The 26,763-nt window shown below is 44.3% G+C and overlaps 1 protein-coding gene and 1 long non-coding RNA gene across 7 annotated transcripts in view; both read left to right on the forward strand.

The window, feature by feature from the left end:
- Window positions 1-13,843, forward strand: part of TXK (TXK tyrosine kinase) — a 57,675-nt gene extending 43,832 nt beyond the window's left edge. For all 4 annotated transcript variants that reach the window (XM_008701458.2, XM_040624989.1, XM_040624990.1 and 1 more), the window contains 6 exons: window positions 1,145-1,316; window positions 4,132-4,348; window positions 6,323-6,387; window positions 8,683-8,801; window positions 10,265-10,422; window positions 12,706-13,843. In XM_008701458.2, the coding sequence (XP_008699680.1) occupies window positions 1,145-1,316; window positions 4,132-4,348; window positions 6,323-6,387; window positions 8,683-8,801; window positions 10,265-10,422; window positions 12,706-12,774 (800 nt within the window). In that variant the 3' untranslated portion in view covers window positions 12,775-13,843. The remainder of the gene's footprint in view (window positions 1-1,144; window positions 1,317-4,131; window positions 4,349-6,322; window positions 6,388-8,682; window positions 8,802-10,264; window positions 10,423-12,705) is intronic.
- A 21-nt stretch (window positions 13,844-13,864) lies between these two features.
- LOC103672712 overlaps window positions 13,865-26,763 on the forward strand; it is a 28,055-nt gene continuing 15,156 nt past the window's right edge. For 2 of the 3 annotated variants that reach the window (XR_005833409.1, XR_571223.2), the window contains exons 1-4: window positions 13,865-16,271; window positions 17,112-17,433; window positions 22,557-22,769; window positions 25,642-25,862. This is a non-coding gene — a long non-coding RNA (uncharacterized LOC103672712). Of the gene's footprint in view, window positions 16,272-17,111; window positions 17,434-21,625; window positions 21,904-22,556; window positions 22,770-25,641; window positions 25,863-26,763 lie in introns of those variants that run through there. The other variant, XR_571224.2, reaches the window with a different exon arrangement.

The following is a 26,763-nucleotide window of genomic DNA, read 5'->3' on the forward strand; positions in this document are numbered from 1 at the left end:
TTTTTTCATATTTTGAGTAGGAATTCTTTACTTCTTACATGTTTTAGAGACATCTCCCAATCTGTGGCTTACCTTTTCCCTCTCTTACTGGGGTGTATCTGATTAACAGGATTTTTATGAAGTGTAATTTGTCAATATTTTCCTTTATGGTTATATTCTGTTGAATGAACTTATGCCAGTATCAAAGTCATAAATATAGTCTCCCATGTTACCTTTAAAACATACCCTACTGGGGCGCCTGGGTGGCTCAGTCGTTAAGCGTCTGCCTTCGGCTCAGGGCGTGATCCTGGAGTTTTGGGATCGAGCCCCGCGTCGGGCTCTTCTGCTGGGAGCCTGCTTCTTTCTCTCCCACTCCTCCTGCTTGTGTTCCCTCCTAAATAAATAAATAAATAAATAAATAAATAAATAAATAAAACATACCCTACTATTGGGAGGGGGCCTTTACAATTCTTTTAAATACATTATTCTAACATTCCACCAGATGGCGGTGTTGCTATGTAAAAACGGATAGTGACCCTTCACAAGTGTTTTTCAAGAGAGCTATTTTAAAAAGAGTTCTTTTTTCCTCATTTGGCTTTTATGGAAGGGAAATATACCATAACACAAATTTCACTTCAAACGTACACTTAGATACATGTGAGTTAGAATCCTAGCTTTGGACGTATTTATTAGGTGAATTTGTTAGTCTTTAACCTAGAAGACGCCAAGGCAGAAAAGCCCTTTAGGGGTGGGAGTGGGCAGAGGAGCAATAGAAGACTTGAAAGGGGGGGAAGGTGGAGGGGGGGCCAAATGTTCTGTGCCTCACAAGTTTACTCAGCAGGACAAAAACAGATGGGGACATACATATTCTTGGGGCCAGCTCTAGTATTGTTGGTTTGGTTCAGAAATGCAAAGTATTGCCTTTCATCTTTAAAGTGTTTTAATATCCTTAATTCCTCTCCAAGCAAGCCAAGTTTGCATCTTTAAACTTGAATTCTGGAACTACACATGTAAATGACCTTGAGGTATTAAAAATGATTATAGTTCTGCTCCCTGCACTGATAACATTTTTAACCTCTTTGTAACAGAAAGATCTAGATAATTCCTAAGTCTCTTCTAGCTAAAATTTTTCCCAACTTGTAACATGGATATTTTCCTTTTCTAGAAAAGTGGGAGATAGATCCTGCTGAGTTGGCTTTTGTGAAGGAGATTGGAAGCGGTCAGTTTGGGGTGGTCCATTTAGGTGAATGGCGAGCCCACATCCGGGTGGCTATCAAGGCCATCAGCGAAGGCTCCATGTCCGAAGAGGATTTCATCGAAGAGGCTAAAGTGATGATGTGAGTATAAACACACCCGGATACACAGCATACAACATGTCATGGAAAGAATGTGGATTTTGGAGCAGTCACACTTGCATTTATGTCACACTCTGCCCAAGCTAGCTGTGTGACCTGGGCAAATTATTTGACCTCCATGTCACCTTTCCAAGCCTCAGTTTCTTCACCCATAAAATGGAGGTAACAATACCTTTGTCACTGCATCAGTGTGTGAATTACATGAAGTAATCCATGAAAGTGACAAGCGTGTATGTTCTTTACAGGATTTCTTCCCTTACTCCCTCCCTCCCTCCGTCTTTCCTTCCTCCCTTCCTTCCTTCCTTCCTTCCTTCCTTCCTTCCTTCCTTCCTTTCACTTTTCCTGGAAGTAAAAAATGTTGATTTTGTTTAAATAGTCATATAAGGATAAAGTATTTGCTTTCAGAGAATTTAGGGATCCAGAGCTCTAACAGAAGTGACTCTTGTGGCCTGTTGGATGCTGTTCCTATGGGATCATGTCTGTGATTTCCTAGATCAGCATTTCGACTCCATTGAATATGTGGCTGTGGTTTATGTCTGTAATCTGGGCTGGATCAGGAGAAGCCAAATCAAATCCATCGAATTTTTTAAGTCTTTGTTCAACACTTACTTATAGGAGCAGCAATGTGGTGAAATGAAACCCCCAGATGGCATTACCTAGATTCTGTTATCCAAAGCAATTTAGTTCTGTTCTAAATGTACAGACGTCAGCTGAACCAACCAACCAACCAACCAACCAAAAAACCAGAAGTGATTAACTGGACCCATTCTCCTTTAACAGCAGAGCAATGCTATCTCTTAGGGCTCTCAACCCTCTCCCAAGTGTCCTATCAAAATGCTCTTCCCATCCAGTTACAATAAAATGAATTTCAAGGGAAGTTATCATAAACACAATTTTCTAGTGATATCAGCTTCCCGAAGATGATTTTGTGCCCCTAGGTGACCCCAGGCACATATCTGTCTGGGCTCTATTCCCTGGTACCACCTGCACCGGACCCCAGTTTTCCTGCATCTAAAGGAATAACAAAACATTATACTGCTGTGTTGACTCGATAGGTATCATAAGAATGACCGAGAGATGTTTAGTTCAGGGAACGTTGAAGCTGTAGGAACTCTTATGAAACAAGAAAGAATTAGAGATGTCCAATGTCATGATGAGAGGATTCTTGAAAGGTTCAAGCCTTATTGGGCATCTGGGGTTAAGGTTTCTGGGGATGATATTTTGAGGATGGAGAAAGATGCATGGAGTGTGAGAAATATCAATGGCTCCTGGAAGTTTACAGAGGTAGGAATGAAGCTAATGGCTTATTTCTTGGGTTTGAACACAGCCTATTTTTCCTGATTTTTTTGAAAGTGAGGCAGAAAAATTTCCTTCTGACATCCTGTTGCAAACACATTCATCTTTACAAAATTGCATAGCTGACACTCATTGAGCTCTTAGCTGCCGAGATACACAGCTTGGTAATGCTATATTAACTCCTTTTTGTTAAGTGTGTCATCTAAATGTCACCTCCTCCAGGAAGTCTTCCCTGCCATGTTTAATTGGCAGACCAGCTCCCAAATGATTTCTCTTGTATCGCTGGTGTTAGTTCCGTCAATGTACTTGTCACTGCTCCGGGGACATTGCTAAGCAAACGCAGCGTAATGTTTGAATTCTCAGATGTTTATACGTGGGTATCAGTGTGGTGGTTTTCTCATGGCAAATCAACATTCCATTTCAAGAGTGACTTTCCTGCCATTATTCTGCGTACATATACATGGCATCCCTGAAAATACGCTTTATAAATGACGAAGATAAATCAGGCAAAATATACATATACAAGGTATATACCAACAGATTAAAATCAGGTAGGTGAATGCCTCTTTTCCACTAACTGATAATGGTTTTGCGTGCTAATTCTATGGTAATATGTCAATTAATCAGTTATATACATTATTTTAAGGTAAATAATCTCCCGGAGTCATTGATTTTATTTTACCCCTATGAATGAAAAAAGGTAACATTTCAAGTTACTTTTGACTAACAGAGAAGTTGGCTTATTATACCTCTTCTAAAATTACAAATATTAACTTGAATATTGTTTTCCATGATGCCTACTTGGCATAACAAGCCTTTAGGACTGAATGCTATGCTCCAGAAGAAACACTAAGCTTTTGAAGCTTAGATGACTAAAGAGTTCTGTGTGTATTTTAATAGGCAATATTCAAGGACATGTGTGTGTGTGTGTGTGTATGTGTGTGTGTGATTGTGATTGTGATTGTGATTGCTAAATACAGAACAGGGTTTCAAGTTGGCAAGAGTTTTTCAGTCTCCAACTTTATCCGAAGATTTCTTTTTTAATGCCTTTACTTTTTAAATTTTAATTTTCTTTCCTTTTTTAATGCATCAGTCACGGTTTCCTCCCTTCAATCTGTCTCCAATTGTCTGAGCAGCTGCAGTTAGGAAAGTTGAAACTCAAGGAACAGGAGCTCTGTTAAGACCCGAGCAAGGAGAAGCAGTAATGAGGAAGCCAAAGGCTTGCTCACAGGATGAAAAGCAGAAAAAATAGCGTATGGAGCTCGTAACACTCTGTATGTGCAGTGACTTGGGGAGTACTTGAACTCTTGACCCCACTTATTCAGCGCGCACAGTGGAAAGGAAACTGTTCTACTTTCTCTGTGGTTGGGTTCATTCTTCTCGTATCTTGATGTCAAAAATTACGTAGAGTTGGTAAATATCACCCGTTGAGACTCAGCACGTTGAGTCTCAGCAAGGTGCAAGACGAGTCTGCTCACCGGTGTGTGTTTTTCTTCAACAGGAAGTTGTCTCATTCCAGGCTGGTGCAGCTCTATGGGGTGTGCATCCAGCGGAAGCCGCTGTACATCGTCACCGAGTTTATGGAGAACGGCTGCTTGCTGAGCTATCTCCGAGACAGAAGGGGATCACTTCCCAAGGAGGGGCTGCTGAGCATGTGCCAGGATGTCTGTGAAGGGATGGAGTACCTGGAGAGGAACTGCTTCATTCATAGGGACTTAGTAAGTAGGATGCACAGTGGCTGATCATTCTATGCATTATACTGAGGAATATGACAATTGGGGACTTTCACAATTTTTAAAGAGATTTTATTTATTTATTTGTCAGACAGAGAGAGAGAGACAGAGCACAAGCAGGGGGAGTGGTGGCAGGTAGAGGGAGAGGGAGAAGCAGGCTCCCCATTGAGTAGGGAGCCCAATGTGGGGCTCGATCCCAGGACCCTGGGATCATGACCTGAGCCAAAGGCAGAAGCTTAACTGACTGAGCCACCCAGGAGTCCTGAGGACTTTCACTATTTTAAATAAAATACCTTTGGCTTAATTTCTAAATGCTTTCCTATTCACGTAATTCTCTGGGAAGTGTAGCTTTATTTTTAATTGCCCCTTGATGCTGTAGCCAAGTGAGGCATTACTCTAAATATGCCTTGAGCTAGTTAACCACCACGCTCATCAACTAACCAAAACTAATTTACTTTTCTTTCCTCTCGCCTTCCCTCTCTTCTTCCATTACTTGCACTTTTCTTCCTTTCAACCAATAATCAAATGGTGTTGAGGGCCAGTATCGGCCAAGCACTCTGCCAGGCGCTGGACAGACAGTGGTGAAGAACAGGTTACTGGTCTCCCTTCCCCATGTGCAGGTGGTTTGGTTGTAACAGTATCACAGCAGGGTTACTGGCATCATTGAGGAGGGCTAGAAATGTTAAATCATTCTGGGCTGGAATGCTCTGAACATTACATCCTAAAGGAAAAAATTAAAGCTTGTCTTGCCCCAGATGCCCCGGAGAGTTCAGTGGGCAGCCAGGATTAAGAGCACCTGCCCTGGAGGTGGACGGCCTGGGTTGAAATCTGGCCTTTGTTTCTTACCAGCTGTGTGACGCTGGACAAGCTAGTTAACTGGGGCGTGGTATTAATTACAGCACCTTCCTCCTGTGGGCTTGTTGGGAGGATTACATGAATTAATATGTGTAAGCACTTAAAATTGCTCCTGGCATTATAGAAGAACCCAGCAAAGCTCTTCCATAGCAATAGCCCTTCTATAGCCATTTAGACCATCCCATAGCCCGTTCATAGCCGTTTAGACCACTGTTCTGTATCCCTCAAGGCACGTTTCCAGTGTCCAGCACGTAGTAGCTATTGAACAAATTTTTGAAGGGATGAAGAGGGCATCAATTTCACCGAGCTTACTTTCCTAGTCTCTGCAGGTCGGTCTTTCCTGACAGGGATTAGAATTCAGAACTTCGTTGGATGATGGTTCTGGTCATTCTCTTTGTTCCAAGTGGCTTCTCTCAGATCCCCCTATCCTTGGCTTCTTCCTTGATTGCTTTCTTTTGTGTTCTATTTTATCCACCTTCATGCCATTTAAAATCTATCAGCAAAGCATGAGTCTTTTCCCTGTCAAGCACTTACTTTACTTGCGGTTCGGCTTGGAGATCCTTGCTAGCACTTGTCAGAATCTTCTAAACTGGCTCCTTCCGGCTTACCATTTTCCATTTCTTGCTTTTGTTTTTGGACTAACTGAAGCACATATCAGTTTAGAAGAGAACGGAATCTATCCAACCGTTGACTTACACGAGGCTTGATAACCAAATCAATGATTTGCTTTGATGAAGATCTCTGCAAATGAATTGTTTTGGCATCAAATACATTGTTTAAAAATACACACTGATTTTAATGACAGGATTCATAGTTTAACATCTCATTGATGTAGTCGTCCTGTTTATCAGGTACTTGTTGAGAACGATTAAAAACTTTTAAAAGGAAAAATACTGAAATTGCTTTTTACTTTTTTTTATTTCTTTGAAGAATCATTAAAATCCATCATGAGGGCAGACATATTGAATCAATATAACAAAAAAATAACATGGCTGCTCATACAGAGAGATAGTGTGCAGCCCCAAATAAACTAAGGAAAAGGAGCGTAGAAACTCTTGAAAGGAAGACTATATTCAAATGTGGATTCTTTTCTTCTTTCTATAGGCAGCAAGGAATTGTCTGGTCAATGCTGCAAGTATAGTAAAAATATCAGACTTCGGAATGACGAGGTACAATATATATAAATATTTTTTTTTACTCACCAGAGGGAATCTTACATCTGTCTACTAGCTAACTGAGGATGTCAATAGCTTTTCTTTCTTTCTTTCTTTCTTTCTTTCTTTCTTTCTTTCTTTCTTTCTTTCTTTCTTTCTTNNNTCTTTTCCTTCCTTCCTTCCTTCCTTCCTTCCTTCCTTCCTTCCTTCCTTCCTTCCTTCCTTCCTTCCTTCCTTCCTTTCCTGGGAGGAAAGTGTTGATGTGGTTGCTTGGCCTGTGGCCCTGCTTTGAATTTTAGGACGTGACCCAATGTTAGCTGTGAGGTGAATGGATACTTTGGACTACTCTTCGGATCTTCTTTCAGGTCATTTTCAGGCATAACTTAACATTTTTAAAAATGTCTCAATCAACTCGTCTGATGCATGAGGTTGAGAAAAAAGCTTTTTGATATATGTATATTTCCTGAAGATAAAAGAATAAATTTGTTGAGCTCTGATTTTTCCATGTCGCTGTCATGCATTTCTATGATCACGTGTACACTGTAGTTGACTCTAAGACTGCGACTCAAGTGTGGAAAATCTGACCTGATTTTCTGCAGCTCAATGATATTGATCTTTTGAGCGCCCTTTCCTTCCGGTTGCTAAAAATTCAATGCCCGTGACTCCCTTCGGGGTCAAATTTCATGGGACCATGTACTGGAGATGGCATGTCTGGTCCTTGTTGTTAGCCACTGACAAGTGGTATCCTTGCAGCCACCATCCTCCTCCTTTGTCCTTGGCTGAACATCTAAGTAGATGGCTGCTGACTCACCCCCAATTCCTGCCTGCAAGATGCTGTCGCACCAGCATTCTCCATGGTTAGAACCCCCGGAGTTCACGGCCCTATTTGCTTAGGCACATTCACAGCTATTTGTTTTCTGGAATCTTTTTGCCTTTCCTCGGGCTTGACCTGGGGAAGAGGCACAGGCTCTGTTTTGCTCTTGAATCCCAGCAACCCACAGTGGGGCCTTCTTTCCCTGCCGTGTCAGCCAGGCAGCGCTTGGAGAGTGTGGGGGACAGGTCCCTGCCTCGGTCACCCACTACTGTCTAATACTCCTCCCCTTTCCCTTTATTCTTGATTCTCTCCTACCTCCCAGCTCCAGAGGTTCATTTGCTAGAGGGAAGGATGGTGGGGGTGGGGGGGGGAGACATCACTCTGATTTATGAGCCATTCTCCCCAATATTTTATTAACAGCTTAGTCCTCCTCCTTCTCTGGAAAGCTTGGACTTTTGAAACTCAAAAGCTATGAAAAAATGGCCCTTTCTCTTTTGTTTTCTGTTAGTCGCTCTTTCCCTTAGTAGGATGACTTCTGACTCAATAAAGCGCTTGAAGGTGGGGTGAGGTAGGGTGCGTGGGGACAAAAAGAGAGTGTGAGGAAAAGCACTAATACAGACTTAAAAATGCCGTACTGCACACTCCGGGGCTGCAAGTTAGGCGTCATCTCCCTGCTCTTCTCTCCGGGTTCCCCTACTTGGGTGTTCCTGCCTACAAGTCTCAAAAGAGAGAGGGGGTTACTATTTTGTAATTTTTAAAAGGAAGTGGTAGTTATTACTGATTTCATATGGGGCCATTTTAATGCATTGGACATTTTTCACATCAAATGTATTATGTTCAGTCCTCTTATTTCCCCCTTTTTCTGCCTCACAAAACACATATATATGAAAAAAAAATAAGGCATCCAACTTTAAATTTATCATTTCCATATATATTTATTTTTTTATTTCCTTTTTATAGTCTTGGTTGTTAGAGCACTCAGCAGGCTCCTTTGCAGCATTAAGGATTTGTCATAACTAAAATAATCAGTGGGTTCCTGATTCCAATCAGTTCTGGATTGAAGAATCGTTCTGGTTTTCTGAGACCCAAATAAATTGAGGGTTTGGGGAGAAATCACTATATAGGATACTTTCCCATTTTGGTAACAAGAAGAGAAACTTTTGGGGGAAAAATGCTTTCTCTTTTAAAGATTTATTTCTTTATGTGAGAGAGAGAGAGAGAAGAGAGATTGAGCAAATGAGGGGAGGGGTAGTGGGAGAAGGAGAGAGAGAATCCTTAAGCAGACTCCCTGCTGAGCAGGGAGCCTGATGGGGGGGCTTGATCCCAGGACCCTAAGATCACGACCTGAGCCAAAATCAAGAGTCGACCACTTAACTGAATGAGCCAGCCGGGCACCCCTAGTTTCTTTTTTAGAATTTAAAGTAGACTAAGTGGGTTTGAATTAAGTAGAACTTGGAGGTAATTAGCACAGTGTGCTTTGAATCTAATGAACTTAGGTACGTTTTGGATGATGAATATATCAGTTCTTCTGGAGCCAAGTTCCCAATCAAGTGGTCCCCTCCTGAAGTTTTCCATTTCAACAAGTACAGCAGCAAATCTGATGTCTGGTCATTTGGTGAGTAAATTCAATATTCATTTGATGGAGATTGATTTAATAAAAGGCCAAACTTCTTTAAGCTTTGATTTCTTAGTATGATGTGGGATTCTAGAAAGATCTTCTTGTAACTGTGCTTCTGTCTTCAGTGTTCTAAACACATCTAGGTTGTCTTTGGCAACTGGTGTCATGTACCTTCTTATATAAGTCTACCTTTTCGATCTTTTCCTTTCCCGATGAGCATTTACAGGAAAACCATAACAGAGAGTCTACTGATCTAGAAAACAAGTGCAGCCACCTTTTTTTTTTTTTCCGGAACAGAGACTTGCAAGGAAAATAGATCTAAGGTGTCACTGAATTTCGAGTGTAATTAATAAACTTCATTTCTAACTACTAAGCAACCCACCGCATTTACTTTATTACCTGCAGATTTTGTGGAATTTAGATGCAGGCTCCTTGGGAACTGTCAATTGGAGTTTATATTGTGTGAGGTTCTTCACTGAGAAAGAGATGTCGTAGACCCATGTCCAGTGGAGATTGTTCTTTGAGTCGATTTTCAAAAAGTGGTGGTCAATCTGCAATAAACTATTCTCTTCCACCCAGACCTCCCCAGATAGCTTCTTGGGTTTGGAGAGACCTCTGCACCCTCAGAAGGGTGTGAATTTTATTGTCCATGTGAGGTTAAACTTGTATCATTGATCACTTCAGCTCTCCACTGCCTTTGGTAGTTTTGGCAGGTGACATTTTACGCTCTATGGGAGAGCAGTCAAGTTGTAAGACTAACAGACAGCAACACAGGGGCCTCATCAAGTGGTTGCAGAACAAATAGAATTTCTGAGTTTTACCTGGCCACTTGTCTCTATCTCCCACTGGACCGTGAGCTGCTGGAGCCCGTGGACTGGGTTCTAGATTCTTCTGGCTCTAGCATATGCCTGGCCTCTAATCAATACAAGATACATAATCTAAAAAAAGTGAATGATTAGCTGAAGTTCAAATGGGGGCCTTGAGGGAGTTTCACTAATCAACCAATCAATGAGTATGGAGCACCTCCTTATGTACCACGCCCCTGCTCGATACGCTACCCAGCAATCTCATCTTGCAGTGGGCAGAGGGGAGCGTGCCTTCTGCTGGCTGGTGAGCTCTTGGCCTTGGCAGGCAGCAGAGGCTCACATAATTCTGTCATTTTCTATGGAACGGCAGAGAGGCTTGTTGATTTCAGGGTGTGAAGACAGGAGCGTACTTAGAAATGAAAATGCTGGTGGTCAAGACCAGTGGAAAAGAAAGGCATTGTTTTCACTTGGAATATTTTCAGATTATAGGCCTGTTCGAAAATGAAGACACACGCGGTCTGATTCCTAGATAGAGCTGTTCTTATTCTGAATGACTATAATTCAGAGGCTGGAAGAGCAAAATAAGTCCTTGTAGTTTGAAACAGTGCTTTTCAGTTTCAAGTAACCTCTCGTTTACATGCATTTCGTGTGTAGGAGTTTTGATGTGGGAAGTTTTCACGGAAGGAAAAATGCCGTTTGAAAATAAGTCAAATCTGCAAGTTGTGGAAGCCATTTCTCAAGGCTTCCGGCTGTACCGTCCTCAGCTGGCGCCCATGTCCGTCTATGAAGTCATGTACAGCTGCTGGCACGAGGTGAGTGCCCCCTACGTTCCCGGGAACGGTGGCAGTCCCAGCATCTGGGAACAGGCCTGAGTGTGACAGACATTCCCGCAGGCCTCCATCGGGCCAGCAAAAGGAGTCTGTTTCTTGACAAGGATCGCCAAGAGCCGGAAGTGCTCCTTCTCGCTGAAACTCCCACCACGAAGTCCTCAACCCATTTTGTTTTCAACGAAGGCCTTTCCTCTGAGGAATTCAGCGCCTTTGTCAAGCCTTCTTTGTCTGAGATTGGTTCTTGCAGAAACTCTTGAGGTGACTAGAGCCTCAGTGGTGAGATGTTTCCCTCCCTTTGAGAACTGGTGGGTGGAAACCAAGGGTAGAATCAGGTTTGGTAAATGTCGACATTGAAGGAGAAGGGCGTTGTTTGTATTTACTTCATTCTATTGTAATTTGTCTTTTCCAAGGCTAACGGTGATGGGTTTCATCTCTTTTTTGGCACTCAAGACTCCTGACAGACTAGGAATAAAGGCCGAAAGTGCGCCACAACTTGTCCTCAGGAAATCCCCTTTGTGGGTTGGGGGGGAGGTCAGTCCAGTTTTTCTTCTTCTCGAAATGCCAAGCTTAAAAATAAAGCCAGACGTGTCCTGTCTTTTCTGGGCACAGACTCCACACACCTCTCCCCTTCATGTCGGACTCCCCTGTGACTTTTGACAGTTTTCCCTTTGCCTCTGACAGTGTCCGTGCAGAAAAACCACAGCTGGATGAGGAGTTCCTTCCCGGCTGAAAAAGAAGTCACATGATTCGCAATCTACGAATACTGACAAACTCAATATTTCAAGAGCAATGTAGTTGTTCACATCCCAGAGAAGTATTAATTTTATAAAGATCCTTGATGTATGCAAATATTTTACATATGATGAACTTTCTGCAAGGAATCTTGAAAAACAGGCCAATGTTAAGTGAGCTATTAGGAGCAAATGGCTGTTTTAAGAGCTTCTCTGTAATAACAACATGGATAGCTTAGAAATTATGGAACAATAGGCATGCACAGGTGCATAAACTATCATACTTACTAAGATTTTACTCATCTATGGAGAGGAAGAGAAAAGGGTGTAAACCAGAGGCTAGCGGAAAGACTGAGTAAATGACGCCAGTTTCCAATCGTCATCAGAGCATTGATTAAAGCAATGTTTTTGGTTATGCTGATTTATTTGTTTGCAAAAGGTGATTTGCCTACAACTTTTTAAGGTGATCTAAACACCCTAAGTGCTTAGGCACCTTGAAATTCAAATGTGATTATATTATCACGTGCACACACACACACACACACACACACACTGATATACACACACTGTTTCATAGGCTCTACTACCTGCAGAATGTCAGGCTCCTCCAAAAACTCCAGAAATTATTCCTGGAACCTCAAGGAGAACTCGAATGTGTGCTTACACACCGTTCTGCTTGGTCCTTTTTATTGATGCCCTCCGTTTATAAAGCACTGAGGGTAGTGTCTCCCCACAAAGTCTGCTGCCAGCGATCCTCGTGAGAATGTGGCTATCACAGGTGGTTCTATGTCCTATGGATTTTAAAGATGTCAACAGTGTCAGCTTTTCTTCCTCCTAGAGCCCAAGCCAAACCACATCCCGTGGTGCAATAGGAAAAATGTTCCGATCCTTGTCTCCGTGACCAGGGATTTTGAGGACTGAGCCTTCAGATAGCACAGTGTGTGCTCCAGGACCTGCAAAGTCCCTTATGAAAACACGCCTTTTGCTTTCTGACTGAAATCCTTCTTTCTACAGGGGATCAAGTCTAGTAAATAACTAGGCAGAGCCTGAGAGCCTGGAACCCTGGATGCCCATTCTCTCCCAGCTCTTCTTTTACCTCATGCGTATCAAGTCATCCAACTAGATCTCTAGGGCAGTGCTCTCCAATGGAACTTTCTGTGATGATGGAAATGTGTTCTGTCTGTGCTATCCAATATGGCGATCATGCCTGGCTACTGAAGAATTGAGAAGTGGCTAGTGTGACTGAGAACTGAACTTCAAAATGTATTTAATTTTAATTAATTTAAATTTAAATGGTCTCAGGTGGCTCGTGTTTGCAGCTCAAGTTATTTTATTTTGGCAGCACTCTCTACTCTTATAATTTCATACTCATGCTTCATTCAACTACCAATTACGCCCACTGTGTGAGCCCAGATATCTTTCTCTTCCACCTGTGGAGAACCAGCCTGGATCCAGGTCCCCTGCCAGCAAGTTCCAGAGCTGGTATCTGAGTGCGATTCAGGCTGAGCTGACCATCTCTGTTTCCCTTTTCCAGAAACCGAAAGGCCGCCCGACATTTGCTGAACTCCTGCAGGTTCTCACAGAGATTGCGGAAACCTGGTGACCTGAATGGAATGCCAACCAGAGGATCATCTCGCAAAATTATCACAGAAGGAAATCCTGTGTGGGGTCCCTGATGGTGAACACCTTCCTCTAGAGTTGCCGACTCTTGGAAACAGTGCAAAGATCCCAGACTTTTCCAACTTTGAAATTTAAGAATATTCTGGCAGTAATTTTTCTACACGGGTGTTTGAGAGGGACTTCCAAATTCTCATTTTTCAGTAATATTCTTCGTGTCTCATATGTGAAGAAGGGGAAAATGCTTCATAACTGTCTTCATAGTGGCTGCTCTTCATGAGAACAGCCCTGGGAGCCCCTGAGGTTATATGCAATCCTGATCCGTTACAGGGCTGAGGAAATTTCTTTTCTGAAGATGAGTGACATTCCTTACTTCAGTGGCTCGCAGAAATAAGGAAATTCTGCTATCTCATGGAACAAAGGAGCCTTCTCTGCAGGATTTAATGCTTCTGAGCTGTACAGATCTTTATGGAAAATGCACCTTTACAAACCACATGAATGTGAACATTCTTAAACTGTCTTTTATAATCTTCCTTATGTTATTTAACAAATTGTTTTTGCACATATCTGATTATTTTGGAGACAGTTTCTTCTACTTGAGGTTTTTTTGTTTTTTGGTCTTTGGTTTTTTTTAGTAGGTGTGGAGCCCAACATGGGGCTTGAACTCAGGACCCTGAGATCAAGACTGAGATCAAGACCTGAGCGGAAATCAAGAATTGGACGCTTAACTAACTGAGCCACCCAGGCGCCCCCTACCTAACAAACTTATAAAAGACAATTCTCTAAAATTTCATACTTTGTGTGAAATTGGACAATTTAAGAAGCTTTTTAAAAAAATGTGTAATGTATCTATTTTATTTTGTTTTCCTCATAGTGTAAAAGAATGCTTATTGCACAGTTAGGTAAAGAAAAGTTATACGTTTTGAAGATTTCATATCTTTTTTAAGTTAAATTCTTAAAAAAATTTTTTTGAGTTTAGTTGACATACAATGTGAAATTAGTTTCCGGTGTACAACGTAATGATTCAACATCTCTGTGTGTTATGCTGTGCTCACGAGTGTAGCTACCATCTGTCACCATAAAATGCTGTTACAGTATCACTGACTGTATTCCCTATGCTGTGCTCTTTATTTCCTTGAATTATTTATTCCATACCTGGAAGCCTGTATCTCCCACTCCCCTTCACCCATTTTGTCCATCCCCCTATCCCCTTCCCTATGGTAACCATCAATTAATTCTCTGTATTTATGAGTCTGCTTTTGTAAGAAGCCTCATTATGTTGTAGAAAGTACCTCCAGTACTTTTCTAGAAGATGACTTGTTTTTTTCTGTAAGAACAAAAGGAGGCAAAAACAGGATATCCAAATGTTACCTCAAACTCCATTATTTCTGAAGTCCAGGGTTTTGAATTCAAGATAAAGTATCCAGGAGTCATAATTAAATCTTAATTCCTCGTGCACTGTTTGTAGAAATGATTGGAAATTTATCTTTGTCCTGTGAGTGCGTCAGAATGACCGTAGGAGGAAGGGTGTGGCAGAAAGCACAAATGTTGTCACTGTAAGGTTTCACAATGGGAGCCCAGCCTTTGTAGGCCGTGCCACCCTGCCTCATAGTTCTGCATTATGATAATCAGTAGAATCAAAGTTGCTGGCTGGTAGGAGTTGTGACTTTTAAGTCCTGTTTCCCCACTGCAAAAATGATACATCCGAATATCCGTGGTACTTGGTCAGCGCACGCTGAAATAATGAGCATCAGGCAAGAGGATGTTCAACTCTGATAATTCAAGTGATGGTCTCAGAAATATTTGTATGAGACCCTGTGCTGTTTCTGAGACTATCATACCCCTTTTCCTCATGACTATGGGAGATGAGATAGGGCTCCTACTACCGAGACCCTAGTTCAAGTGAGCTATGCCAAAGTTTAGTGCAAGAGGGTATGAGACTATCCAACAGCAAAAGCCAAGGCCAAGGGGAAGGTTAATGTTATGACAAACAGCAAACCCAAACACAGAATAGTTACGGTCGACTACAGAGCATTTGCCATCAATGCGATGCAGGGAGACCAGGTACAGATCAAGAATGAGTCCAGAGATAAGACATTGCTGGAGGTCAGATGGCAGCCGCTGGTTCATCTAGGGGCATACGTTGGGGGTGTAGGGAAGCTCTTCCTTTTGATTTAATACTTCTGGAAAGTTTGAGATATCAAGAAACAGGAGTAACTGGAGCTATCATATATGTAACTGAGGCTCCAGATAATGTGTGAATTTGGAATGTCTTTAGACAGAGATTCGGCATTCTTTGTCTAGCAAAAGAAAACATTTCTTAAAAAAAGAAAAGAAAAGAAAAAATTTCCTTCAAGGAGTAGTCACACAATGTCTCCTGAAAGGGAGCTAGGTGTTGCAACCGATCTCAGTATTAGATAGCTTTCGTAGTTTGGGGTGAGATGGTGCCGTAAACAACTCTGCATAAGAAATGAACAGAAGTGTAGGGGTTGGTCGTGAATGAGAACCATAAAAAAAAGAGAAGACTGGGGGTCAAAGGAGAGAGGGGAAGCCCAGAAAAACAGAAGGAATTTGGAGGCCAAGCATAGAATATGTTCACTGTAAATACCCACTTGGCAAGAATAGTCAAAGGATTTTTTTTCTTTAGTAAACTTTTTATTGAAGTACGATGTGTCGTCCCACTGTCCTATTGGCAACATGTTTGGCAATCGAACTCACGTGACACCACAGCCTTTGATCCAGCACTATGTTTGCTCAGCGCTTTAGAGAGATTCAGGACAGGAAAGAGCATGCACAGCCCTCCAGTTTCAAGAAGGCCTCCCAACTGTCCATGTGCGTTAGAGGCTTGGGTCCCTCCTCACCCAGCTGGAGAGTAATCTGTGTAACTAGCACTCAGATCCAGAAATGGTACATTCCAGAATCTCAGAATCCATTCTCATTTCCCACTCAAGTCATTAATCCAATGGTAATGAATATCCTGATTTCCGACACCATGGATTCGTGGGGGCTGTTTTGAACTTTATGTAAGTGGAACCCAATGCTATGTCCTCTTTTGTGCCTGGCTTTTTTCACTCAATATGTTTGTTTAATCCATCCATGTTGGGTGTAATTGTAGTTCATCAATTCTATGTCTGTATAGTCTTCCCTCGTATAATTACACCACAGATTATTTATCTGTTCTACTCTTGATGGACATTTGGGTTGTTTCCGTTTTTAGCTACTAGGGTCGGTGCTGTGCTGAACATGTCTACATGTTCAATGGTGAAAATATGAATGTATCTGTTATGGATCTGCTTAGGAGTGGAGTTGCGAGGCCAAAAAGTATGTGCGTGTTCAGCTTTTGTAAATAGTGCCAGGCACTGTTCTAAGTGGACGTTACCAAGGACACAACCAGCAGCAGTGTGTGAACATTCCAATTGCTTCACTTCCTCAATGGTATTTGGAATCGTCTTGCTCAAGACAATGGCCAAAGGATTTTTATGGGTAAGGATGTCACATACTTACTTTTAAGTGGTTGGTTGAGCTGTGTTGCAATATAATCTCTGTTCTGCACTCTTTGTTACCCACACAGCAGTGTGCTCCATGCACAACCAAAAACAAGTCGTATTTGAGAGGATTGAAGTGATTTGGGGTGATACAAAAGGATAAATATTAGAGATGTTATGCAGAGAAGGGGAATTTGATAGAAGCAAGAGCTTGGATCTGGAGATATTATGAAAGACCTGAGTTTCTCATCATGAGTGGGATGAACACACACACACACACACACACACACACACAACATGGCTATTTGTCTCTCTAATTTCTTTCCAGGGAGGGGGGTCTTATTAAATGAAAGCTCATGATTTGATGAGAAATTTGATAAGTTTGACTAAACAAGTTTGGGGGTAGGTATCAGAGACAGAAGCATGGCTTGATCTAGAGAGAAACTGGAACTGGAGACGGGCGAGAGAGGACAGAAGTAGATAAAAAAGCTGGAGGGAGGACACTGCCTGATGGCAGTGAGAGACTTGGGGGAGCAGGAACGTCTGTTATCCTGTGTTGTCCCGCCCCTGTAACCCCAGTGATTCCTTAAAATCAATTAGGCCCGTGATGCTGTGTTTGAGTGGATTTTATTGTGTGTGTGGGAAGAGCATAGTATTTCACACCTGATTCTACGTGGTGCAGGGCAGCACCTGGGAAGAAGAAGAAACTGGGGCGGGGGGGGAGGCAGAAGAAACTCAAAGCATATAAGCCCCCACGGAATTTGTCTAAATCTTGGGAAAAGCTTTGGTTATGTACAGTTTTGCAACTGCTACACTGAAGATTTAACTTGACTTTCAGGATAGCAAGAACCTCCCCTAACCTCTGGGCTACAGACATCACTTCACAGCAACCTGGATAAATGGGAGAATCAAGGAGTTTTTACTGGGTGATGGCTGCTCTGGTGGGAAAATCCCACATACATGGTGTGGGATGCAGAAGAGAATGTGTAACGGAAGAGCATCAGCCAGTGATACAAAGAGACAAGAAAAGTATAGACCAGAGCGGAGCCATGGCCCTGAGCCACACCCGGAGAAGAACTGCTCCAGTTCCATCGCGGAGAAGACTTGGACGTTAATCAGAGAACTGCGTATACGCAGATATACGTTCACGCATAGCCACGGTAAGTACGCTGCCCAACACTCCGTGTAAGAAGTATAATATTATATTTCTGAATCAAATTAAACCTGGTTTTGGGTCTCTCCCTTGCTGTGGTTGGTGAGAAATGCCTTCTGGGAGAGACGCTGTGCCTGACTCCCCGAGGCGGTGTAGGAATCCTGGAGGCTTATGTGCTACACGGAGAATAATGATGAGGGGTGGGCATGAATGGAGGGCTGTCCTGCCCCCTATGTGTTCAGTGGCTCCTTCTCTTTCAGGTTGCAGCTGTCCCTGGTCTTCTGCTTCTGTCAGGCATACCAATTCCCCTCATATGTGGGAACTGCTGACGTGGGCTCCTCCACAGAGAACCTCACCCCTGCTCCCTATAGGGCCACTGCCATTAGTGCTCAGCCTCCCTGCAGATCCGCCTGCTGGCTGCTTCCCCATTCTCAGAGCTGCAGAGCTTGGACCTTGACTGTTAGAGAATGGGTGTTTTCACATTTGTTAAAACAGTAAGGAAGACTTTATTCAACACTATTGCAATAGGGGAGAGAGACGCATTTCAGCTCCAGGTACAGCAAAGACAGCTGGGATGCATAGCCAGGGTGAGGAGGTCAGTAGATGGACAGTTACTAAAAGGAGATATCAGGGGTAGGGGGATTCAGGAGTATTCTTGCCTAACTGGCTTGACAGGATTCTTAAAAGACAGGCCAAGGATGGGCCCAAAGATGAGGTCTAGTCAAGAAGAGGGCTCAGAGGAGCTTGACTAAAGTTTGTTCAAGGAGGGGCTCTTTGTCACCACCCATCACGTCAGCTGCCAGTCTCAAGGAAGCCAGCCTCTTGGCCCCAGATCAGCCCATTTCGTTACTTCATCTCTAAGCTCTGGCCTCTTCCTCCTCTCCTTTCGTTACATCCAGCATAATTGCCCTCACTGGACCTAACCCTCTAAACCCAGGAAGTCTGGGTGTCCTAAGAAGCACATGCCTTTAGAATCACAACCCTGCCTCTTAGCTTCTAAACACAAGAGCGCTTAGGGTAAAGGTGGGGGGTGATAGGCTTTCCATGCTTCTAAGGACCAGGTATGTGGTTTGGGCAAGGGGCAGACTTCCCAGCTGCCCTTAGAAAGTCTTCTTTATCCTCATTCTAGTTTATCCAGACCAGGGGTTCTTCCTCGACGTCAGGGTTTCTCGGTCTTAGTGCTACGTACATTTTGGGCTGGATAATTCTTTATTGTGGAAAGATCTGCTGTGACTTGTCAGGTGTTCAGCGGCATCCTCAGGCCTCTACTCACTAAGCTGGCAGCACACCCCCACCCCCTTAGTGAGGACAACAAAAAATGTCTAAGGAACATCGTCAGAAGTCCCCTGGGGGACAGAATAGCCCTTGGTTGAGAACCACTGATCTAGTTACAAAAGCTTCTTGACCTGGGATTAAAGAGATCCATAAACTTGAATGAAAAAAAAATCACTTCTTTATTTTTATGGACCTCTAGCTAAAATTTAGCACTTCCACTAATTCCAAATGTACAACATTTGGAAACAAAACGACAACAAAATTCAGTACTTTATATTAGCAGTTTCTGTGACTTTCTTACAATGTGGAAAACTCTTATTTTCATATCATATGACAGTTGTTTCAGCTTTCTTAGGAGAGAATTTACATTCATCACTACTTCAAAGACACGAAGCTTTTAGAACTGCCCCTAGATCTTTTCATCTAACTTATTAAAAAAGACATATTATTAAGGCACACATGTGTTTTTAAAATATTTTGATAGCTATTCCAATACAATGGGTTACCTTATCAGTTCCATGGATTTTTATTTTATGCCCTTAAAAGACCTTATTCCAAGGAGTATAAAGGCTTCACCAGATTTCCAAAGTGATCCGTAGCATAAAATTAAAAGCCCCTGTTTTGAACAGAGTTTCTGAATCTGGACCACACACCACTGACCAGCTGCTTGTCATTGCTTTAACAGAAGCCTCTTGAGGATTTCGTTTGGCCAGCGCTGTGGGCTCATTCCCCAGTGTGCAAATCCATCCAGGTGCTTTCCATCCTCAGAAACATCTCCGTCCTCCTCCCCAGGCATTGCCAGGACTGCTCCTCAGTTCTGGTTTGTATGGGGGTGTGAGGAGTGGAGTCTCAACTGCTCCCATGTTTGGCAGCAGAAAGGGGGGCTGGATAGCAACCAGCTCCTCCAAGCTGCGTGGGGTCCAATGCCAGATGAGCATCTCCGGCTCTCTTCTCCTCCAGAGCTCCCACGCCTCGCTAGGAGGGAGAAAAGTGAATGAATCAAATCTCTCTGGAGGTCAGGAGGGCTCCATTCTACTTCCAAAACAAGAAGGGGGAAAAAGCACAATCCCCCAAAGACAGGCATTTTTGACCATCACCGCCGGGAGGGAGGTGCTACGGGCATCTAGTGTCTAGAGACCAGTGATGCTGTTAAATGCCGTCCAGTGCACAGCACCTTCCCTCACAAAGACTTACCCAGCCCCAAGTCCCTAGTCCTGAGGTTGAATCAGGTGCTGTTGGACCCTATGACTGTTAAGTCCAGGGGTGCAGAAATTCACCGTGTTATCATAGTTCTAGCTCCCTTTCTTGGTGCTTAGACCGCCTCTCCTCTCTCCCCTCTTCACCCCTAGATGAAAAGTGGCTGCTGTAGCCACGTACCTCACCCTGACACCCCATATCATCCGAAGGGAGAAAACATCTTCATCCCCGCATTTGTACCAGAGTCCTGATATTCTCTCTCACTGGGTCAGAGCCACACGCCTCCTTGAACACATTTCTGCAGCTCGAGGCATGGAATGCTTCGACTGGCTTAGCCTCGGTCACATGTTCCCACAGGAGCCAGGGATGGACTCCATTTACCTGCCACCACTTGGAAATAGAAATTGTGAGCTCTGGAGGGCGGGGCAGGGAGAGTAACAGATGCTGGAATGATAATCAACGAATACCCACTGCTCTACTCTTGCTTTCTGGCCGTTTAACACGCGGTCTGCTATCTTTTCTAGGAATCACTTGGAGCTGTTCAGCTATGATCCATATTTCTTTAATGTAGAGTAGCTCAAACATGATTAGTAAATTGGGGATTTGTCTTTATTAAGTGCCAGTTGGCTGGGTTCAGTCTTCTCCAGCACTTGAACATTTGGAAATGATCTGGAGTAAGTTTTCTCACAATTCAAGAGAGAGCTTTAGCCATATAGATGATGATCTTAAGAAGGAGCTGAAAAGCCCATGCGGATGCTTTCCTTTAGGGCAAGTGGTGGCGGATTTGGTGACTTCCGCTGCATTCAGCCTTCTGGGAGGGCTGAAAGTGTAGGTGAAGAAGCTCCTTGGATTGGAGCAGCATGTTGCTTCCTTCCGTCACTCACCAACCTCACCTCCTGCTACTCTCCCCTTCTCGAGTGCGGCCCCTTGCACAGCCCAGGCCCTGCTCATCTCAGGGCCTTTGCACCTGCTGTTCCTGTTCCTGCTTCTCCTGGATAGCTCCCTGACTTGCCTCCTCATGTCCTCTGGGTTCTTGCTCCAATGCTATTCTCTCTTTAGGGCTTTTTCTAATCATCCTATTTAAAATTGTAACCCCACCATAGACATTCCCTGTATCCCTTTTCTGAATTGTTCTCTATTGCTCTTAACACTATATAAGAAATCATGTATTTCTACGTATTTAATTAGTCTTTTGTCTGTCCCTCTCCCCCTGCAACTGTAACAGGTGTGAAGTCAGATATTTTCGTCTGTTTTGTTCACTGCCAGATCCCCAGGTCCTAGAATAGGGTCCAGCACAGAGTTAAGCTAAATAAATATTCGTGGAATGACCCAATGAAAAAAGAGTAGCTTGATTATCCAGAAGCTTCATCTCCCAGAGATGGAGGTTAGTCTGATAAGCAGCTCTCCTCTTGGGATTCTGGGCTAATCTGTTGCTTTTCTGTAACAGCGCCGTAGCTGGTCTTACGGGTTTACTTGCTTCAAGTTAGCACACTTCTTGCAGGATGACTTAAGGCCCTTGATCTGTAACAGAACTAATCTACTTTCTTTGAGATCTATAGACCACTGGCCTTGGGGAATGAAGGACCAGAACATTTCCCAGGCCACACAGGCCGGCAAGTCTGTTTAAGCCTCCTCAGCTTTCTGGTTAGCCCAGCAATATTCCAGCAAAATGTTTCTTTTTTCAGGTCACACAATGACTTTACTGACCTCCTTTGTCCTATCTGTAGACCTCGCCCTCCTTTGCAGAAAGAACAGAGCCCTCTTGCACAACCCCTGGGTACCAAGGACCCAGACTTCAATCTCCGAGCACCGGGACAGCTCTGGAGCCGGCGTCATCAAGTCAGCATGGGATCAAGAAATGTCACGGACCACCTTTCTCCCTTAACTGATTAAACCCCTTTAGAATTCTCTGGGCCAGGCAGAAACCTCCGATTGGCTTTTGGATAAGACTTGGCCTCCTCCCCAGGTGGCCGGCCTCCTGAATAAAGCTCAAATTCCTTTCTAATCAAAACTGTCTCTTGAGTACTGCCCTTTCCTGCAGCGGGCAGCAAATTTGGGTTTCCGGGAACATTTCCACCCAACTGGTGGCTTGTTTTCCCTTCTGGTAGCGTGTATTGCCTCAGGTAGTCACCAGCTCTTGTTTTATTCTTTTCCAGAAGAATTTGACTTGCACATCATTTTCTGTATCTCCGTCTCCCTCCTTACGTAGAGAAAAATACATTATGTTAGGGATTGGCATCAGATTATTAGAAAAAAAGACATCTGAATAAATCTACAGAAAAATACAAATCCATATAGATAGCTAAATATTTAATAGAGGAAATCGATTATCCTTATGTCCACAGGGGGGTGGAAATTTCCTCACCCTACTGCCAGATGCAGACAACCTGTAGCTACTTTATTTTGTCCATACCTCTCCTGTTTTCCTCCTGTTCCCCCACGTGCTGGGGAATGGAGAGAAAATTCAATTTCGCCTAATCTCGTAGCTTCCGCCCGGTACACACATGAAAATATTCTTCGTAAGTGAATAGGGTAGTCCCTTAGATTTTGCCTTTCCCTCCCTCTGGTTTTGCCAAGGTCATATCTGGGTAGAGAAGGGAGAGGGGTGGCTTTATCCAGGGGCGATATTCAAAATATTTCACAACTGATTTGGCACAGGCACAGACCAATCGGAATGGACACTGACCGCCAGTCATCAGTCCAGCCCTTCTGACGCAGACTGAACCTCTCGGCCCCCGGAAGGTGACCTTGGGGTGCGGACGCGAATGCGAAGGCTATTTGGATTGGAGCAGGGTCCCCTGGCGCCTCTGGTCTCAACAATGTTTCTTATCAGCCTGCTTGCTGCTCGCCCTGCTGGCATTTGCAGACCAGGTTGGTGGCTGGGTGGGTTGGTCTCTCCTGACTTGGTCAGGGCCCCAAAGCCCTTCCTGGCTGACTCAACCTCACCCCAGCCCCTTGCTGGCACCGTGGGTCCCCCTCAGCCTCCCCCAAATGCCCCTTGGCCTGGACGGCTGGTGCGGTAGCAGAGGCTGTCGGTTATCTCGCTTCTTGAATGGCAGGTGCAATGACAGCAGTTTTGGTTCTTCAGCTGCTTCCCGAGTCCCATCTTGAGCACCCATGGAAGCTTCTGGGCCCCACCCATATCTCATGGGGAGCGAGAATTGCTCAGGAAACGTTCTTCTTCACTTTTTCAGGGTTTTCCTCTCTCTGTTCTTTTAAAACTTTAGTTCTATACAATCACTTGGAGACTGTTGAAATGCAGGTTCTGATTCAGTAGGTCCAGGGGGGACCTCGGATTAAGCTCCTGATTGTCAAAGCTGCAGGTCCTTGGATCGTATCCTTCTTCCCAGGTGACATTTGTGTCCCCATACCCTACAGGCTAACAGTATTCAGAGAGAGGGAAATTGACTTATGGATAAGTAAAGATATTTTGAAAATAAACCCATTACATAGGGCAACAGGCAACTTCCTAGTAGTGCTGTGGGTTATCTTCCAAGTCAGCCTCGACCCTGTTACAAACATTAAAGCACTCAGCTTTCAAGGCTCTCTCGCAGCGAGTATACCTACGCCAGAAAGTTTCACATAATGAAATGCAGCCAGAAGACCTGAGGAGAAGTTTTCTTCCCAAACAAAAAGCCAAGACTCACCAGAAAGAAAGCTTTTTTTCTCTTTTTTTTTTTTTGCCTCTTCCTGTTGGAGCATGGCTTTGAGACCCGAAGGTAAAGAGCCTGTCTGCGACTCTGAGGAAACAGGCATGAAGATGACGGCTCGCAGCTAGGGTTGCCCGATAAAATACAGGATGTCCAGTTAAATTTAAATCTCAGATAAACAACAAACAATTTTTTAGTCTACGTGTTGCAGTTACGTCTCCTGTTATGGTCAGCCCCAGAAATGCCTGGACCCCTCCCATCCCCCAATTCCGTTCAGATGTGAAAACTGTTGACACCATATACATACCGAGAAGGCATGACAGGTTTACTACTCACATAATGAGGGCTGCTGGGACATCCCCAGCAGATCCAAAACTAGCTTGAGAGAGCTGGATGGGGCAACTCCTTTGGAGTTTCGGGGGTGGGGCTGAGCTGAAGGGCTTGGCGGTGGGCGGTTTGAACTTGCAGCTGGTACCAATGGGGGTCCAGGGGTGGGGGGGGGGGGAGGAAAGGGGAGTAAGGGGGCTTGAAAGCTGTCAGCAAACATCAAAAATGACGTCAGACTATTCCAGTGAGTACTTCCAAATATTTCATGTGACATACTTACACTAAATTTATTTGTCATTTGTCTGAAATTCAAATTTAACTGCTTGCCTTGCATTTTTGTTGTCGCTAAGTCTGGCAATCTTATCTCGGGAGCACAAAGAAAAGCCCGGGTACTTCCTAGGGTTAGGGAGCCACGGCTCGAACTCTGCATTGCCCACCTCCAGACTTCTTGTGATGGGGCACAAATGAACCCTTATTTCTTTAAGCCACTATCAGTCCCATGTTGGATTACCTGAAGCCAAGCCTTTTCCTTTTTTTTTTTTTAAGATTTTTTATTTATTTATTTGACAGAGAGAGACAGCCAGCGAGACAGGGAACACAAGCAGGGGGAGTGGGAGAGGAAGAAGCAGGCTCATAGCGGAGGAGCCTGATGTGGGGCTCGATCCCAGAACGCCGGGGATCACGCCCTGAGTCGAAGGCAGACGCTTAATGACTGCGCCACCCAGGCGCCCCAAGCCCTTTCCTAAACGATACATCTCTGCGGACTCTTGCTGGCGACGGTTGTACTACGTACTTCTACTTAGGAACAGATTATCTACCTTACTACAGAGATTGTTGAAATCTGCCTAAGACGTTGAGAACAACCACAGAATATGTGTAGATTTCAGCACTTTCTAAAAAAACAACGTTGAAATTGGGGCGTGGCTTATACTAGGTGAGGTCTTAGATTTAGATCTAAGTGATTCTCAGCCCCGGCTGCTTATTAAAACCATCTGGGGGGCTGTTAACAGAACCCGCTGCCTGTGCCCACCCTCAGACGTTTGATTTAATTGGTCTGGGGTTGGGCCCAGGCATGGCAATTTTTAAAAGCCTCGTCAGTGTAAGTAATTATGCAGGCCAGGGCCAAAAATTATTGCACTAGATAAAATACTTTATGTATGTATAGATGTGTTTACTCTGAGTCAGGCCTTCTCATGAAGTTTTTTAAGAGGGAGAACAATGAGAGAAACATGTCCCATCAGTGCCCGTTGGCCACCAGCTGTCCCCTCGCTAACCCGACATAGGCTTTCGCTAACCTGCCCGCCCTTTCACGGGTCAGCCGCCAGGACGGCTGTGCAATCAAGCCTAAGGAGAGTGAGGGAGACACAGTGCCTTTTTACAAAGAGCCCCAAACCCAGAGGCCGGGGAGCTTGCCGCTTCTCCTCACTTGAGGTCAATACGGTCAGATGCCTGGGGGAGAATTGAAAGGTGCAGAGAAAGGGGTGGGATTCTCCTCTGTATCTCTCATGGGGGAGCCACGGGACATGCGCAAGTCCATGAAACCCGAGGAAAGAGCCAGGGGTTCAAGTGCTTTAAGGAGTTGGTTGGCGGTTGTGGAGTCCGCTAGTTGACTGGGGGCGGAATGAAAGTCCGCTGCGTTTACTCCTGGCTTGGAAGTCAGCCTCCCTTTCTCGTCTGCTGGGTAACTGGACGTGCTTCTGCGTAGCTACAGATACTGGCCCTCCTCCTTGACGTCTCCCGATGATTCTGAAATTACGGCCTTTCAGAGCCGCTGGACCCACAATGTGTTCGGAGGAAGTGGCTGACCTTTGTGCTGCCGGTCTGGAAATGATTCGGATGCCGTGGAAGGAGATCGAGCGCCAGCCCCGGCTGCTGCACACTGCGCGGCGCCGCGAAGAGGGAACGCTTGATCTTGTTCGACCAGTTCCTCCACGCTGTTAGTTTTCCTTTGGCTGCGGGCTAATCTTCAATCAGCAGGCACCTCCCCGTAAGTGGACCTGCTCTGTGTAACTCGAACTGCACTGAGTTCCTGCAGTCCGTCTGATTCTAATCCAGTCTGGTTCTCACGGTGAGACGCCATCACGGCGCTCTTGGTGGTGGGGCTCCTTTCTGCCCACGTAAACTTGATCCGGCAGCTTCCCGTTGCTGCGTGTCTATCTCAGGGCTTGCTGAGAAGATTGAATCGCTGCATTACAAAGCCTAAAAGCAGGCTCCAATCTGGTAGAAAGCCTTGTCCCCTTTTTCTGTGCATGCAACACTACTCAGAAGGAATTAAGTTCAAGTAAGGTAACGGGTAAATAAAACTAATTCTATGGATAGGAATTTTTCTCTGTTTCCTCAAGGCTTGCCCATTATAACCCAGCTTTATAGTTCCATGAGTTAAGGAGAAAAGAGATCTCTTTTATGCAAATATATTTTATTTAAAACTCTTCTGGCAATATGATGAGATGTTGATGATGAAAACAAAGACAAAAGCTACTGGAGAGACAGGGAGACCTCCTGAGTCAGAGGGCGATTTTGTGCATTGATGGTGTGTGAAACAATGTGTTTTATTGGCCTTTGATGTCCTTGAGTGCACTGTCTGGGTGTTGGTTGGGTACAAGGAACTCAAGGTGTAGCCCCATGTCATGATCCAGGATGATCCAGAGGTGGTGATCCAGAGGCTTTCTCCATGGAGATCAGGGCTCTGGATTGGCTTTCTTCCCACTGTGAGTCCCTTGAGAAGGCATTCACAAAACAGTCCACCAGCTTTCTGGCCGGGGGGAGTGGATGGTGCTTACTGGCAGTCAGGAGTTACTGGCTGGGTCACAGAAGCAGAAAATGGGGGCAAATTCTGGGGACATGCACTCAGACATGGCTTCCTTATCTCTAGTACCAGCCCTGTCCAG

The sequence above is a fragment of the Ursus maritimus genome, unplaced genomic scaffold (assembly GCF_017311325.1).
Source record: "Ursus maritimus isolate PB19 unplaced genomic scaffold, ASM1731132v1 scaffold_8, whole genome shotgun sequence".
Taxonomy (NCBI): Eukaryota; Metazoa; Chordata; class Mammalia; order Carnivora; family Ursidae; genus Ursus; species Ursus maritimus.